This window comes from Trifolium pratense, linkage group LG2, assembly GCF_020283565.1.
Source record: "Trifolium pratense cultivar HEN17-A07 linkage group LG2, ARS_RC_1.1, whole genome shotgun sequence".
In the NCBI taxonomy this organism is placed as follows: Eukaryota; Viridiplantae; Streptophyta; class Magnoliopsida; order Fabales; family Fabaceae; genus Trifolium; species Trifolium pratense.
Window position 1 is genome coordinate 32977178 of NC_060060.1, and position 16902 is coordinate 32994079.

Sequence of the window (16902 nt, forward strand, 5' to 3'; positions counted from 1 at the left end):
TTCATAGTGGTGCACTAAGTCATTATAGTGGCTTAGGGGAATTTATAAGCATGTTAGTGCTCATTTTCTAAGGCCTATGATGAATGTACGATAGTGGACAATAAATCCTACTAAAGCTGTAATCATTATTGAAGTTATTGAACTATTTTTTAGAATAGTTTTCTTCTTTTTTACCTTAATTGCACAACTATTATTTAATCGTGAGTGATCTTCATTAAAAAACACGTGAAAACACACTAGGTGAATCTTCTAACTGGCCGCTAACCAAACAGAATGAAGTAAATGATTCTTTATCACCCTCCACGCACGAGTAACAGTGAACAAAATTTTTTCTTCCTAATTAACACTTAGACTTAAGGTCTGTTTGGTAAAATTAAGCTATAAGCTAGTTTATAGCTGATAAGTTAGCTGATAGCTGAAAAATTAGCTGATTGAAATTAAAGTGTTTGGTAAAATTAGTTTTTTAAATGATTGAAAAATATAAAAAGACATAAAAAGACATTTATATGTAGTGGATAGTTTTTTATTTTATAAAAAATAATAAAATTAAATTAAAGGTTAAAAATGGAAAAAACCGTAAAAAACTATAAGCTATAAGTTCAAACGCTACTTGAAATAGCATCTCAAAAAAAGCTATAAGCTCGTGAGAAAAGCTTTTTACCAAATACTTTTATTTTTTTCAAACAAGCTTATAAGGTAGTCCAATAAACTATAAGTTAGCTTATTGAACTTACCAAACACACCTTTAATAAAATATTTTAGTAAAATTTTACACTAAAAAATATTTTACTCTAAAAATGGGGAGACTCAAAGCAAGAGAAAATAACAATTACCAAATAACCCTGCCATTGTACTACAAAGTTACAACAAGTGTGCAGATTTAGATAAGAAAACAAAAACTAGACTGCTAGAGAAGGAAACCTTTTGACTTTCTGAGACACTGTCAGCAAAGTCAATTATCTACCCTAACAAATTTAACTTCATGTGAAATTAAACATGAGCCTCACAAGATTCCCTTCCAAGTCTTCAAAGTACTTATAGCAAACTTTCTCTCACACTTGGCATTTATTGTCTTGTTTCAAAACAAGTTAAAAAAATTGTGAAGATTAAACCCATGACTCTTTTTTGTCTTCATTAGCTGATTTTATGTTTCTATGCTCAAATATGACAAGAAAATTTTAATGACTTACCTGAAAAATCTGAACCAGCAGAGTTGACTATTACAATAATTATGTCCAATTATTAATAATCTTAAAACAAATTAGTACTACTAATTATCAATTGTTAGTCGGTTAAGTGATGATTGACGCTGAACTTGATTAGGTGGACTACGATTCGATCCTCTGCAACTATGATCGGGAGGGGCTGAAATCATTTGATGTCAGAACTGACCCCAAACCAAGTTAGACTAATGGTGAAAGAAAAAAAATTAGGACTGCTAATTAAAATACAAAAAACTCTTAATAATAAAATACAAAAAACTGCAAAAAGTCAACAAGGGTAACCTCTGCCTTTTTTGTGTGTTTTGCGGACATTGAAACAAGACTTTCTTAATTCTTAACATTTTTTATTGTTTCTTAATTCTCAATAAACAATAATTGTTTCCTATTAATAAGCTCTTTCTAGTTTCTATCAGAATAAATTTTTCTGTGTTTGTTTTCAGTGATTGATTTGTCTCTTTCTCTTCTTTCCGCAACAAAACGGCAGAATCCGTGACCACCCACTTCCTATATAGATCTTCCCTCTCATTTTTTCTGTAAAAAGTTCAGATTTTTCGATTGATCACAGAATTTGATCATCTGGGTATTGAAAATTATCATCTGAGTAATAATTCAGAGCTGTTTGAAAATTTTGTATTTTTTTTTTTTGAAAATTTCGGTTTTGAATATTAGCTGAAGAAGTAGATGTTGAGAGATAGTTGAACAAAATGGATAGTCTCTGTTGCTTCAACTCTTCCAGAAAGGTGATGATTTTTTGCCTCTTTGATTTTTTTTCTTTTGTCTTTGGAATATCCAATATATTGTATATCTCTATGTATATATAAAATTTCTTAAAGTTATTTAATTAGGATATTTCCTTGATTCTAAAAGAGACTTAGATGAAACGTTAGAATTAAGTTCTGGTGATTTAGTATTGTGATTGTCCCATATTTTGTTACTTGATGAAGAAAATTGAAACTTATAGGATTATTTTGTGCTTTTGTGAGAATCTGTATCCTCATAACAGTAGTGGATGCTGAGTGAGGTTAATAATTAATGCGGAAATGAGCTTATGTAGCACTGACATTTTAGATTGAATGTGTGTCTGGTGTTCGAATCAACACACCATTGACACATGTAGCACATTCAATAATTACATTTTCTCAAATTATTAACAGTGTTGATGTGTTTGTGCTTGTGTCAGTGTCGTGTTTGGTGTTTATGTGTTTTAGCTATGTTTTACTTTCCTATCTCCTTGCATTGCATTTATGTTATGTGGTATCTATTGACATTTGTAGTACTAAATTGTTAAAAGTAGTATATTCTTTTATTTTTGTTGTATTTTAACTTGCAAAGTTTTAGGGTGTTGGAGGACGTTCTTCATGTAGCTCTGGCAAAGGCAAGAGCCTTCAGTGCCCTCTTAAGTATGGCTTTTGCTTAGTTGAAGGGACACAAGACCACACAATGGAGGACTTTCACGTTGCGAAAATTGTCCAGTTTAATGGCCGAGAGTTGGGACTTTTTGCTATATTTGATGGACACTTGGGTGACACTGTGCCTGCCTATTTACAAAAACATCTCTTTTCTAATATCTTGAAGGAAGTGAGTTCTCCAACCAATATAACATTATCATCTATATTTAATTCCATTGTGAACGTTTTTCGATTCTTTTTTGTTATATGTTGCATATAATGAAGAATTTCTTTTCCTGTTTCATGTAATGTCTTTGGAATAAGAGTTTGACAATTAGGTGTTAGCTCAATGCTAAAAGTTTGATCTTAAAAGTTATAACTTAAATGGACGAAATTCAAATCCCTTCGGAAACTATTGTAAAATGGCCGTTAAGACCGCATTAATTAATAATAATATATCTTTTGGAATAATTTAATTTTTCAATTGAAATCTCATTCTTGAGTTATGATTGGTTGTGGTAGGAGAACTTTTGGACTGATCCAAACAGTTCGATCATCGAAGCTTATGAGGCAACGGATCAGGCCATTCTATCTCACAATCCTGATTTGGGGCGAGGGGGATCGACTGCAGTGACAGCCATTCTTATAAATAATCAGAAGTTATGGATAGCAAATGTTGGAGATTCACGGGCTGTTCTTTCGAGGAAAGGCGTCGCTATACAGATGAGTATTGATCATGAGCCTAATACTGAAAGACGCATCATCGAGAATAAAGGAGGCTTTGTCTCGAACCTTCCAGGTACTTCAATAAACCTTAATGCTTATGAGATATTGCTCATATACATGTTCAATGCTTACTTGTTTATAAACATAATTTTCTAACATCAAGTTGAAGTCTTATGCTACAATAAGATTGCCTTTCCATTGTTGATGAAAATTTGTGGATGTATATTTGTTGATTTGCATTCTTTGTACACCTTAATGGTCCATAAAGTGTGCCATGAAGTGTAGAATCATCTTGAGAATTCATGGTCCATGTAGGAATCCATGTTTGGTTCCATTGCAGTTTATTAGATGCTATCGTTCAGACATGCTAATCAACTTTACTTTAGTTTAATCATGTTCTGATTTATGACATACCCTGTGCTTTAACTTCACTTGTATAGAACATAGGTCTCAAATTAGTATGCGTTGCTTCATAAAGTCTAACTTGATAAAACTATGTGCTCGAGAGTAACGAAAGAGTGTTATACTTTAACATATTTAATCAACAATGTCACTAACCATAATTTCGTAATCATATCGGACGTGATATGACCTAAAATATGTTTATAAGTGGGAGGTATCCCTCACCTTACATATCGATTTTGTGAGGTGGAGTTAGATCGCCTAACCTAAATTCTAAGTTAGTATCAATGTCTATCCTAGGTTTGTTAGAATATCTGTTATCAGTGACTCAGGTCACGCTTCAGATATTTAATCCTGAGCGTGAGGGGATGTGTTGTTAGAATCTCACATTAAATAGATGACCTAAAATATATTTATAAGACGGAACCATCCTTCACAATACAAGCATGATTTTGCAGAATCAAGTTAACCACCACCTAAATTCTAAAACTTATCATAACGTTTATTTGCATACATTGATGTTAACCCCTTTTGGGTTGAGTGTTCTGAACTTCCTGACTTGTGAATGTTATATCAGGAGATGTTGCTAGAGTGAATGGACAACTTGCAGTTGCTCGTGCATTTGGAGACAGAAACCTGAAGTCACACTTACGATCTGATCCAGACGTACAACCTGAAGATATCGATCAAGATACTGAGCTCTTGATACTTGCTAGTGATGGTCTATGGAAGGTAAGTAAAACCTTGATTAATCTTCACCTTTTGTCCGTTATTCATCTTTGAATTTGAGTCTCATTCATTATTACATATTATATCAGGTAATGGCAAACCAAGAAGCAGTTGATATTGCCATAAAGATAAAAGATACACAAAAGGCAGCTAAACAACTAATTGCAGAAGCATTGAAAAGAGAGAGTAGGGATGACATTTCCTGCATTGTTGTTCGATTCAAATGATAATACATTTGTTCGAAAATCTCATGAAATCAATTATTAGTTTGGAATTTTATGCAGCATAGGGTTTGCTCTTTTTCCTATGTAAAATTCAATTTGAATTTCTCTTAAATCCAATTAGGTGGTACCATTTAGTATTTCTTGATTTCTTTTGTGTAGATTGATGCATGCCGTCATTTTTTTTCTTCTTAGCAATTTGTATTATGACATGAGGCAGTGTGACATATATTTTTACTTTGAACATGTGAACTGGAATTTATGGGTTTGTCAACAACAAAAAATGCATGGTATACATGACTTGCTAGCATGATTGATCCCCCAGCTATAATTCGAGTGACTATAATTGTTATGTTGTATGTGTGTGTTGTGCATTCCAAAGTTATTTTTAACTTGATTTCTATTTAATACCATTCAGCTACTTGAAATTAAAATGGCATTGTATCCAAAAAAAATAATATATAGATCGAATTTGATTATTTTAATTTAGTACAAATCCGAACATAAAATAATTGAACCAATTTCATTGGTTTCGATCTTCAAATTCATCGGGTTATTGGATTAGTTCTTCCATCCTTACTCTTTATAGCAAACAACCAAAATGATGTTCAACATTGTATTAAAAAACGACTATGATCAGCCAATTAGACCAATTGAACCAGAAAACGGGGGTAAGGTGTTCACAAATTTGGTGACTCATTCAATTCAATGATTCGAATTTTATAGAATTTAATCAAGTGGTTGAATTTTCATAAAATAAAATATTATTTAATTATATAAACACTTTTTTATTTATTTTATTTTAAAAGGATTGATTTAACGGTCAAAAAAATTAGCAGCACAACTTAATGTCTGTTTGCTTTCTATTCAAGTGTAATTATGTTAGGCATTACATATTTTTTTTTTAAAATGTATTATTTGACGAAAAAAAGTATTATAGTAGTAACTCACTCTACATCGAATCAAGTTGGTTCAAATTTAATCAATTCGTCCCGATGAGTATAGTTCAATTGACAACGACATCGGAGGACCAAAGTTTGAATTTTGACACTTCCATTTATTCATATTGGTAGGGAGAACCACGGTTCGATCTCCGCAACTGCGATCGGGAGTGGGCCGAAACCACTTGATGCCAGAAATGACCCCAAACTAGATTAAATTACTGGTGAAAAAAAAGTGAAATTATAACTACTAATTAATTTTTTTTTTTTTGAAAAAGTAACTACTAATTAATTTACTTGAGGAATTTTTTTTATTGATGGGTTGGATAACAGTGTTAAACGAAGAATAATCAAATTTGGGATGAAATGGGTAGTACAACTGATTAAGCTAGTTGAACTAATGGTTGTCCAGTGTTAAAGTCCTGATAAAGAAGAAAAAATTACCATAATAATATTATAATACTAACGACTAACATTGCTTATAAAAAAAAGGTAAAAAAAAACCCGACCCGCCGAGTATCCCTAGCTATTTGACCCATTATGAAACCCGCAGCATCTTTTTTTTCCCCTGAAGTAAACGTCGTCGTTTTGTCACTAAAAAAAATAGAAGATTTTTTTTTTTTTAATGAATTAAAGTATTAAAGAGATCGAACCCTAAAGTCACAACAAGAGAGAAGAACCCTCTCTCACACTCCTTCCCCCCCCCCCCCCCCCCCCTCCGTTGCCGCGCCGCCGGCATCCATCTTCCGTTCACCCCTATCATCGCCCTAACAGATGGAGATCGAAGGTGAGAAGATGTTCGAGGTGGACCTCGGTAACCTAATGGCGTATGACTCCCATTCCACCGTCTCTTCTCAACAATCCAGGTTTGTTCCTTTTTTATTTATGATATTGATTTTGATTTTGAATCTATATGATTTTGAATCTAACACTAGTGAAGCTATTAGGGAGAAACTGGTAAAGGAATGTTTAGAGAAAGGCACTGAGTTAGTTCAAGCTATCGCAGATTCTCTATTTACTTTGCCCTCAACTGAAGATATCGATGGACCCCTTGTTAAATTGCCTCCACCAACCACCAAATTACCCAGAGAAAAACACGTATTAACCCTTTTCTCTTTTTCTTCAATTTCATTATTATTATTAATTAATCAGTCAAATTGTTTGCTAATCAAGTTTTGTAATCTTTTCAGATGCCAAGGCCAAGACCTCCTACTAAATGGGAAGAATTTGCTAAAAAGAAAGGTTAGCTGTGCTGTCATACTTTTCTTAATGCTATGTATGTTTTCTGTTTTGATTTTTAATCTCCGTGTTCTGTATTACTTTTCAGGCATTATTAATCGGAAGAAGGACAAAATTGTTTTTGATGAACAATCTGAAACATGGAAACGCAGACATGGTTATGATCGTGCCAATGACGAAGAGGCCATACCTATTATTGAGGCTAAACCAACTGATGGTAAATCATTTAACACACTCCGAGGGCTGCTATTATTTTTCTCCTAACAGACTTGCTATATCAATAATCGTATTGTAACATTTTGCAGATCCAGATGAGGATCCTTTTGCCAAAAGAAGAGAAAACAAAAAGGGAAGAGTTGATAAACAGGAGAAAAACCGGGTACAGAACTTGAGAAATGCTGCAAAGTTCGGGGATTTACCTAGGTTTGTCTCCTAATCACTTCCATTTAGCCTTGATGTTTTTGTTCTACAGTGGCATTCTATTTGTACCCATCCATCATCATATGCTTGTACTTGTCAATGTAATTTATTGTATGTAGTATTGGTTCCTTTCTAGAAATTAAGTTTGGGCTGGAGTTATACCTTTGTCATTTATCTGTTTTACTAGTTTGTTGGAGTGTTTTGACCTATGGCTCTTTGTATTTGTATACTTAGTACCTACACATGTGTTCCTTTTCCTCTACCTTGCTCATATTCATGTGCTGTTTTGACCTATGGCTATTTGTATTTGTATACTTAGTACTTACACATGTGTTCTTTTTCCTCTACCTTGCTCATATTCATGTGCTGTTTTCTGTTGAACAATTTGTCTGATTGGAAAGAATAAGGCAAGGACAAAGAATTATGAGAAAGAGTGTATTGTCTGCTAAACCCATCGAGGATAGTTTTATTATCATCCTTTTCACTAACTGGAGAGGAACCATGAACTGTTTATCTCATGTGTGAAATATGATAGAAGAGTCCCATAACGGTACTCAAAATGCGAGAACACCAACTGGTCAAACAATTACAGAAGTTACAAAGAACTAATTGTGTTAATTGTCTAGCTTTCTAACAACTATTATCTACTGTCATTTATTCAGTTGTGACCCTCACTCTGATTTGTTTGCATTGTTTTACACCTGTAACAAACACAATTGAAATGAGATCTAAATAATGTCCTGTGCAGCCATGTTCAATTGGCTGCTACTTCCTTGCCCATAACAGGAACTCAGGCAGTGCAGAAGAAGGTTACCAAGGATGAATTAGGTAATGTAGCAGGAATTGCATCAACTGCCACAGCTAGCGGTGGGAAATTTGACAAGAAATTGCCAGGTGAAAAGCCTCCAAAACATAAAGGAAAATTCCGAAAGGTGTGCTCTATACTCGTACAGAAATTAGTTTATCTTAGTATTATCCATGTAGAAGCAGCTATCTTACAATGTTAGAAGCAGTTATCTTTCATTAAATTGACTGGTTAGCTTCCTTTGTTTTCTTTTCATCAAGTTCCCGCCGGTAGCACCTGCAGCAGATGGAAAAGCGACAGGCCCAACGGAGAGGGAGCAAGCTGAAAAAATATTGAACAAGATCTTGTCCAAGAATAACCACGATATACTCAATGTTAAAAAGGTACATTCAAGTTATCTACTGAACTATTACATTGATTTCGATTGTTATCAAGTTTTGATTGTTTAGTGTTTCTTTTCATAATTGTACTCTCTGTATTCTAGGCTGTCACAGTGACAAATGTGAAGAAAGAGAAAAACCGAAGAAGTGATAAATTGAAGTCTTCAACAACCAACAACAAACTGAAACCTCAGAAGAAGCCTTTTAAAAAGGGGGGAAGTGCAAAGAAAGGCAACCCAAAAACACAGTAATTTAGATTTTATGGAAGCTTGTAGTTTTTTTGAAACAACTGTTTTTAGTTGTTTAAAGTTTTGTAGACGACGATTATTTTGCATATCTATCGTTATTCATTTTGGTATGTTTTTTAAGGCTTCCATTCCATTGAAACATCAGATATCTCAAGTGATTATACATGAAATTACTTGTATTAATATAGAGTAAACTTACAAAGATTTATTGCTAGTGAATAAGGGTCTATTGCTAGTGAATAAGATTTAGTCCTAGTTTTAGTCATAAGCTCATTCCGACATAGATAACGACATTAGGCTGTTTAAATTGAACTCTAAAAATATACTACATGTGTATTGTTGTTGTCAATGCCTATCGACTAAAATTTTATGCCTTTAAAGTGAATTAGAAAATTGTCTTTTTTGAGAATTAGTGGATTTATTTTTTTGATTGAAATGAGTGAATTTATTTATCAACTGGAATTATGGAGGTTTTTTTTTTAATGGGTATAATTATGAAATTTGGTAGTTTAGTCAAACTTGATACATCTTTTGCCATTTTTAATTGTTTTATTTTATAAATGTCTTTTGAGTATATAAAAGAAAAAGAAGAAAAGAAATGGCTTTTGAGTATCCAAAAAAACAGAAAGAAAAAAAAGAAAAGAAATGGCTTTTGAGTAATGTGTCAATAGGCATAATTTTTTTTTGCATTGTACTTGTACTCCATCTGTTCTATTATTTGGTAATATACATAATTTAATCATTTATATGTTAGTTTGCTGTCGTAGATATATTTTTTTTTTATCTTAGACGAAATGACAAATACTACTTAAATACACGTAGTTTTAACATGTTTTCGGTTGAATTTAACTAGGTGAACTTATAAACCGTGGATAAATATACCTAATAAACTAACATAAATAATAACTAGAACATCGACCCGTGCGGTGTACGGGTCTAATTAGCTGTAAGATATATAATGATTAAATAATATATGATAATTTCAATAATGTAAGGTATATGAAAAAAGTTGAGTAACATTAAACGATAGTTCAATAATAATTTTGGATAAATATTCATACAAAGAAAATTATGTTATATTACGAAAGACTTCCTTATAGACCACATTCGAAGTCTTAGTCGTATCTTCACCGTCGTCATCGATGATCAATATTTTTAATCATTTTCTAGAAGTAACTCTTGAAATTGCAACATACAACTGACCATGTGAAAACACTGGCGATGAAAGATATATCCCAACATGCTTTAAAGATTGCCTCTGACTCTTATTAATAGTCATCGCAAAAGAAATCATTATAGGAAATTGTCTCCGTTGAAATTTAAAAGAAATTATCACGTCAGATGGTGTTAGAGAAAATCTAGGTATGAAAACCTGATTACCAATATTACTTCTTGAAATAAATTTTCCTTCAAGAGCACGTTTTCCCAATCTCGTAATAATAAATATTGTTCCATTGCATAATCCTAATTTTTAATTCAAATTCCTTAATAACATAACTGGAACTCCAACTTTAAGTCTCAACTTGTGATTTAGAAGTCCCGACGTAGAAATCGTGTTAAAAAAATCGGGAGCATGAACATCATCCACTATTTGACCGTCTACATTTTGTGTGAGTGTAGTATCATAACTCAAGTATGTTTTTTCTTCACCAGAAATTAAATCCAACATATAATCATTTATTGTGTCGACTATTGAATTTTTAGGAGCTAGTATAGCTCTATTTTGGAAATACGTTATATCGTTCATGTTTTGTAAAAATTTGGGATATGTGCTTTCAACGATAGAAGCAAGAGGATCACCTGAATTTGGAATCAATAAATCTGATGGAATGTCAAGTTCTAAATCATCGTCGTTTTCATCTCCAATTTCCCCATTGCCAACACCCAAAACCCATTCAGAAAACAATTTTCTTTGTTCAACGTCTGCACTCGAAATACCACCGAGAAGCCTCATGTTTTTACTTAATGTTAAAACTTCACAAAAAAATTTTAAGAACCGAAGAATTAATAGTAGCATGAACAACTTCTGGCCTTGTACCTTTGGGTATTACTGGTAGAATTTGTCTAAAATCTCTGCCAAAAACAACTTTTCAACCGAAGGGAATGTGTTTATTGTTTTTTATCAACAGACTTGAGAATATCTTTTAAAGTTCGATCAACAGCTTCGAAACAGTGTTTGTGCATCATTGGTGCTTCATCCCATATAATGAGGTTTGCTTTTTGTATTAATAGCGCCAAAGGGCTTTTAGGAACTATGATACATGTTGAAAACTCGTCAACATTTAGAGGAATACAAAATCTTGAATGTGTTGTTCTACCGCCAGGTATAAGCAATGTAGCGATCCCACTTGAGGCAACTGTTAAAACTATCTCACCTTTTGAGCGTAATGCGACTGACATGACCCTCCAAATAAATGTCTTCCTTGTACCGCCATAACCACAAAGAAAAAACACATCATGTTTGTTTTCGTTAAATCTTGTCATGATTGTGCCATATACTTTATGTTGCTTTGAAGTCATAGTTGACATCAATCTAACATGTTCCTCAGCTAATGATTGTTTGTTATAATTCAATTCGTCGTGTATTAAACTATTTTGTATATCAGGAACTAATGATGTGTCTGCTCTAGGCATTGGAGGATAATCTTTTAAACTCTTCCCACAACTACGTAACATCATCTCAATATCTCTTAGTGCATATTGTATCAATTGATCACCGGTTAATATTAAATCTGCAATGTTAAAATCAAAATAATGAATGTGATTAGTGACATGACTATGATTGTGTTTGGTTGTATTGCAAAAAAATTGATTTAGCAGAATTGAGTTTGATAGATTTGATTTTGGTTAAAAGTGAGTTAAACAGAATTGGTTTATGTTTGGATACATTAACGTAAAAATAAAGGGTATTTATAAAAAATATCAATTCTTTTTCCATTAATCTTTTTTGACAAAATTCTTTTTCCAATTTTAAAAAACTACAATTTAATAAACTGCATAATAAATAATTTAAAAAGTGATATAAGTAAGGTTACATGAGACATTGAAATGTGAAAGATGGTTTTTTTTTAATAGATTTAAATATTGTTGAAGGTGTTATAGTATGAGAATATATATATATATATATAACTTTTTAAATTACACGTGATAATAACTTTCCAAATCTCACATGATAATTATTCTCTAAATTTATGATCCAGTAGAAAAAAAATTATTGATCAGGAAAGACATAAAAATATTTCGTGATGAATAATATAGTCAACAATAATTTTGATATGATATACTTTTAAAATTGATGGTGCTTATCAATTATTGCACATAATTTTAATCACAATTGGTATACTTGTCATAGTGGTTAGAAATATTGCCTTGCATTGAAGGATTGCGGGTTCGAATCCTAGTCAAGACAAAATTGTATTATTTTTTAATAAAAATTGCATTATAAAATGGAGGGAAAATGAGAAAAACAAATTAGGGTTTAGAATTTGCTTATGTATACAAGCTTATAATATAAAAGATTTATTAACACCTGCATACTTCACTTCAAATTTACTCTTAATATTATATTATGGCAATTTATTTTTTGTCAAATAACTTATAGCAAAAATCACACATAAATATAGAGAAAAAATAATGAAAGACAATCCTTCCTCAAATGTCTTATTACGAGTGAGATGTATTTTGTTTTCTTCTCTACACTACTGACTCAAGGTGTTTATCTATACATTTGTTTCGAGATCTATCATGTTATTTTTGTCTTTATACCCTTTGTTTTTATCCTTCTAAAATAGAATGTACAAGAACATACACATGTAACCTCTTCATCAATTCACAATCCGCAATTATTGCATTCCAATTTGAGTTGGCAATATCTCGTGTTCTTCGCTCACCGTCTTCCTTATTCTTCCATCGATCAATCTTATGAATCATTCAATATAAATCTAACATTAAACTAATCAAAATTCTTTTTTTCCTCTGTTTCTTAAATCCATCGTTTTCATTATTATCATATAAAAATAACACACCCTTTTGAATTTCTTCATAGCCCATTTCAAATTCTTCAAAAACAATCACAAAAATCAAACAAAGATTCATTTTTTTTTTTTTTTTTTTTTATCTTTCTTCCATGTTGTCAAAATTTTCAAAATGTTTCAGTTTTGCCGCTTCAAGAGACTGGTTATACCGCCACTCATTCATGGTCGCCGGTCTCCGGTCGGTGGTGACGGATCTCGGCGATGGAACCACCATGCATTGTTGGATACCAAAATTACATAACCCATGTAAACCATCACTTGTTCTTGTTCATGGTTTTGGCGCCAATGCAATGTGGCAATATGGTGAATATCTTCGTCATTTCATTACACACTTCAATTTGTATGTTCCTGATCTTCTTTTCTTTGGTGGATCTTTTACTTCAAGGCCAGAGAGGACTGAATCTTTTCAAGCTTTGTGTTTGATGAAGCTTATGGAAGCTCATGGTGTTAATAGATTGAGCTTGGTTGGGATAAGCTATGGTGGATTTGTGGGGTATAGTTTGGCTGCTCAGTTTCCTGAGGTGATTGAGAAGTTGGTTTTGTGTTGTGCTGGTGTTTGTTTGGAGGAAATTGATATGAAAAATGGGTTGTTTAAGGTTTCTAGTTTGGAGGAAGCTTCTAGTATTTTGTTACCTCAAACTCCTGATAAGCTTAGGGAATTGATGAGGTTGTCTTTTGTTAGGCCTGCTAGGGTTGTTCCTTCTTGGTTCCTTGAAGATTTCATTCATGTATGTATGGATGCTTTGTCTCTTTTTTCATGATCGAGTTCAATGATCTATGTAGCACTGACACTTTAGATTGAAGACATATCTGATGCTGACACGACACCTACACATTTTATTACATTTATAAATTATCAAAGGTGTGTGTGTGTATGCGGTGTCTATATATGTCAGTGTTGTGTCTCGTGTTTGTTTCGGAGTTTCATAGATCAAGATCAATTGGTTTATCACATTACTCCTATGATGATTTTGTTATGTATGTGCTTATTAATTTGGACAGGTAATGTGCACAGATCACATTGAGCAGAAGAGAGAGTTGCTTGAGGCAATACTAAAAGATAGACAACTTTCCAGCCTTCCAAAAATCAATAAGGTATATATCTATATCTTCTCACCATGTGTTAGAAATATTAAAATATAGTCATTCTTTATTTTTAAATTATACATTTAGCTTTCGACCCAGTAGATATGGCTCGGTTGTCATTAATTGCTATCATAGTTCTGGATTGTGTTTGGATTTTCGGTTTGAATGAGAGCTAGCTTATTTTACTAGGTTGAAAGCTAAAGGTATAATTTTAAAATTAAAGTCATTTCACGAGTAAAAAAGGGATTATCTTGGTGAATTAACTCAATAAGTTTCTTTCAAATTTCAAACTGAAATCCAACGACATTTATAGTTTGTATACTACAGTGTACTGTTTTTGTTTTAGTTTCTTTCAATTTCAAATTTCACATGAACACTCGGGATTCTAGGCTTAATACCTTGCTTATGTTGGATCCGGCTTCCCTTCTGTAAGAGAAGCATCTATTTAGACACCGTAAACAATCCTGGCCGTTATTTTGACCGTCGAGATTGAAAATTGAGCAACGCAGTTACTGCAGCAAATCTGATTCTGTTTATGTTGTGCTTTGTCATCTATGTTAGTAATATGTTAGTAATTCTCAAATATTTATGATATATCTTCTCATTTTGGATGCATTGATTGATTCACATCATTTTGGTTTTTTATTGGAGCAGCCTACTCTAATCATGTGGGGAGAGCAAGATCAGGTATTCCCTCTGGAATTAGGCTACAGATTAAAAAGGTGACATTTCAATTTCAACTCGGTGAAAGTTCATTCATGTCGCCGCTTATAATTTACATTGAATGTGTGTGCATTGTATTAAACTAGTTAACATGGACTTGTCCTTTCTTTGAAGCAGGCATATAGGTGAAAATACTCAAATGGTGATTATCAAGAATGCAGGACATGCATTGAACATTGAAAAGCCTAAAGAGTTTGCTAGGCACTTGAAATCATTCCTCATCAATGAAGATTCGCGCCCTTCCTCACCACCTTCTTTGAAAGAGCAAATCCAGAAGACATTTTCGTTCGATTTCAGTAAGTCATAGCACTTGTCTTTTTGGCAAGTGCGTCAAGATGATGAAGATTCCAAATTCATAACTTTTCGGCTTCTATAACTAGAAGCTAAAACCAATTAACAACAACCAATTTTCCAAATATCTCGAGGAAGCAACCTTTTTGTAAAGGGAATTACTACTTTTACTTTGTTGGTTTATTGCAAGCAAATGCTTAGTTTGACAAAGTTTAATTCTTCCCTTTGTTAGTTATGCTTGGTGGTGAAGGAACTTCTTTGTTCTTTATTGATAAATTTTCTATTTATTTATTTATTTATTTATTCGACTTAAGTTGATTTTCAGATGATACTATACAATATACATGGTACATAAAAATCTACATTAACTCTTAAAGAAACAATGTATAATACTTATTTTGTGCTATTGCAGTTAGGTATTGGTCAGGCTGGGGTGCTTTGGCATGGGGTGTTGCTCTATTATTATTGGAGCGAATATTCGAAACCAAATTGTTTGTAATGCTTCTCATCATCTTTCTTCTAAATTTCTCTCTATGTTTCCTCTTTCTAAATAGTACTTAGAATGAGCCAGATAATAGTATCTATAATTCGATGCAATGGTGAAGTTCTTTCAATTTTCAATCCTCGGTTAGGAGTTAAAGATCATCTCCATTTTTATAAATATGTTTGTTACTATAGTTTTGAGGTATATAAAGGATATAAATAAAGAGACTTTTAAAATTGGAGACATCAATAGAAGACAAAACACTACTCTTTAAAAGGTTTAACCTTGATGTATTTTCAAGGTTCGAATTTTAGACCACTAATTAAGTTGGAGTAGATGTGCCGAATCTCTGAATGATTTTAGGGTTCTATTTTTATGTAAGTAGTTAATTGGTGGCTCAACTGAATTAAAATGATGATTCGCCACCTTGTGTTGGTTACTTTCGTGCACTTTGTCTTTATTTTTTGTTCGTGTTCTCTTCAAGTATGGTTCTTCTCTTTGATTCATTAGGTGAATTTGTCTCTTGAGTTTATTTGTTCCTAAAATAAACATGGAAGGGAAATATTTGATGTCACGAAACTGAACATCACGACAATCTCCCGAATGATGTGTTACAACTTACCAATGTGTATCTCATATCCATTACTCTTTTTTGTGCTTCTCTCTACAATCGAAACAGTTTCTCCTGTCTCTTACCCGCTGTGGTAGCCCATTGTGGCCCTCTTTGCTATCAATCCAGTGAATTCTCATTGTCGCGAAGCATTAACTCAATCACCACGATGTCTTGTGGCCGAATATTTCAGAAGGTCTCTTCCAACAAAATCCCCGAGATTTTCCCAATGAAATTCAATGAAGGTGGGTGCAAAATTGTTTCCTATGAATGTTTTATGTGGTAGTTATTGTTTTCTTATGTATGACTACTTCATAACTTGTGATTTATGACAAATATTCTATACTTTTGCATGAATATTCGTGGTAGTTACTAGTTAGTTTGTTTGGGATTCGATACGATAGATGTTTTATGTGATAGGTATTTTATTAGTTGTGTCATTTCTTTGTTTTGGTGTGTGTGAAAAATGAGAGTAGCTTTGTTGCACATATTAATGTTAATGTTTGGTCTGAGCTCAATTTTGGTAGCCCATGTAGCCAGTCGGCTAACCCTATTGAACCCATTCATACGTGTTGGACCAACTCATTTGACAGCTTTAACCAATTGATAGTTGATACTCTGACGAATAATATGATTTATATCGCGCCTCACAATGCTTCTCATACAAGAAGATTCTTGTATCCATTCAGAAGGAATGCAATGATTGCAACGCATTATCTTTATAGTACAAGATTTTGTATGCCAAAATAAGTGTAAAGAATAAAGTTTGAAATTCTCATAATCATACTAGTACAAGGAATACCTAGATTTTAACCTCATCAAGAGCTTGGTGCAAACAAACCTTCCATTATTTTTCTTCCTCTACTAATCTCCATATTTGTCATTTTTTTTTTTACTTTTGGATTAGCATTCTTTCCGTCTCTTAAAAGAAATATAAAAATTTCAATTAGAG

At 32.7% G+C, this 16902-nt stretch overlaps 4 protein-coding genes across 4 annotated transcripts; 3 read left to right on the forward strand and 1 right to left on the reverse strand.

Moving 5' to 3' along the window:
- The first annotated feature begins 1473 nt into the window (after window positions 1-1473).
- On the forward strand, window positions 1474-4947 carry LOC123910594 (probable protein phosphatase 2C 10). The gene is made up of 5 exons (XM_045961752.1): window positions 1474-1963; window positions 2562-2801; window positions 3134-3410; window positions 4317-4471; window positions 4558-4947. Exons 1-5 carry the CDS (start codon window positions 1928-1930, stop codon window positions 4693-4695), a joined length of 846 nt encoding a protein of 281 aa, XP_045817708.1. The 5' UTR covers window positions 1474-1927; the 3' UTR covers window positions 4696-4947.
- A 1315-nt stretch (window positions 4948-6262) lies between these two features.
- On the forward strand, window positions 6263-8861 carry LOC123910593 (ribosome biogenesis regulatory protein homolog). Its single transcript, XM_045961751.1, has 8 exons — window positions 6263-6496; window positions 6578-6728; window positions 6821-6872; window positions 6958-7086; window positions 7175-7292; window positions 8038-8221; window positions 8355-8477; window positions 8579-8861. Exons 1-8 carry the CDS (start codon window positions 6405-6407, stop codon window positions 8723-8725), a joined length of 996 nt encoding a protein of 331 aa, XP_045817707.1. The 5' UTR covers window positions 6263-6404; the 3' UTR covers window positions 8726-8861.
- A 1020-nt stretch (window positions 8862-9881) lies between these two features.
- On the reverse strand, window positions 9882-11401 carry LOC123910595. The gene is made up of 2 exons (XM_045961753.1): window positions 10894-11401; window positions 9882-9937 (listed from the first exon to the last, which is right to left on the reverse strand). Exons 1-2 carry the CDS (start codon window positions 11399-11401, stop codon window positions 9882-9884), a joined length of 564 nt encoding a protein of 187 aa, XP_045817709.1.
- Window positions 11402-12313: 912 nt separating this feature from the next.
- Window positions 12314-16643, forward strand: LOC123910600 (monoacylglycerol lipase ABHD6-like). Its single transcript, XM_045961758.1, has 5 exons — window positions 12314-13484; window positions 13759-13851; window positions 14497-14564; window positions 14683-14861; window positions 15269-16643. Exons 1-5 carry the CDS (start codon window positions 12849-12851, stop codon window positions 15415-15417), a joined length of 1125 nt encoding a protein of 374 aa, XP_045817714.1. The 5' UTR covers window positions 12314-12848; the 3' UTR covers window positions 15418-16643.
- The last annotated feature ends 259 nt before the right edge of the window (window positions 16644-16902 follow it).

What these genes read in the sequence shown, in the direction of transcription:
- LOC123910594 (XM_045961752.1), top strand. Translation starts at nt 1,928, where the DNA reads ATGGATAGTCTCTGTTGCTTCAACTCTTCCAGAAAG. An exon ending in GCTTCAACTCTTCCAGAAAG is followed by an intron (nt 1,964 to 2,561) that starts GTGATGATTTTT and finishes GCAAAGTTTTAG; the next exon opens with GGTGTTGGAGGACGTTCTTC. An exon ending in CTAGTGATGGTCTATGGAAG is followed by an intron (nt 4,472 to 4,557) that starts GTAAGTAAAACC and finishes ATATTATATCAG; the next exon opens with GTAATGGCAAACCAAGAAGC.
- LOC123910593 (XM_045961751.1), top strand. Translation starts at nt 6,405, where the DNA reads ATGGAGATCGAAGGTGAGAAGATGTTCGAGGTGGACCTCGGTAACCTA. An exon ending in AAGTTCGGGGATTTACCTAG is followed by an intron (nt 7,293 to 8,037) that starts GTTTGTCTCCTA and finishes TGTCCTGTGCAG; the next exon opens with CCATGTTCAATTGGCTGCTA. An exon ending in ATATACTCAATGTTAAAAAG is followed by an intron (nt 8,478 to 8,578) that starts GTACATTCAAGT and finishes TCTGTATTCTAG; the next exon opens with GCTGTCACAGTGACAAATGT.
- LOC123910595 (XM_045961753.1), bottom strand. Translation starts at nt 11,401, where the DNA reads ATGATGTTACGTAGTTGTGGGAAGAGTTTAAAAGATTATCCTCCAATG. An exon ending in ACCAATGATGCACAAACACT is followed by an intron (nt 9,938 to 10,893) that starts GTTTCGAAGCTG and finishes TTTCATCGCCAG; the next exon opens with TGTTTTCACATGGTCAGTTG.
- LOC123910600 (XM_045961758.1), top strand. Translation starts at nt 12,849, where the DNA reads ATGTTGTCAAAATTTTCAAAATGTTTCAGTTTTGCCGCTTCAAGAGAC. An exon ending in TCCTTGAAGATTTCATTCAT is followed by an intron (nt 13,485 to 13,758) that starts GTATGTATGGAT and finishes TAATTTGGACAG; the next exon opens with GTAATGTGCACAGATCACAT. An exon ending in TTAGGCTACAGATTAAAAAG is followed by an intron (nt 14,565 to 14,682) that starts GTGACATTTCAA and finishes TCTTTGAAGCAG; the next exon opens with GCATATAGGTGAAAATACTC.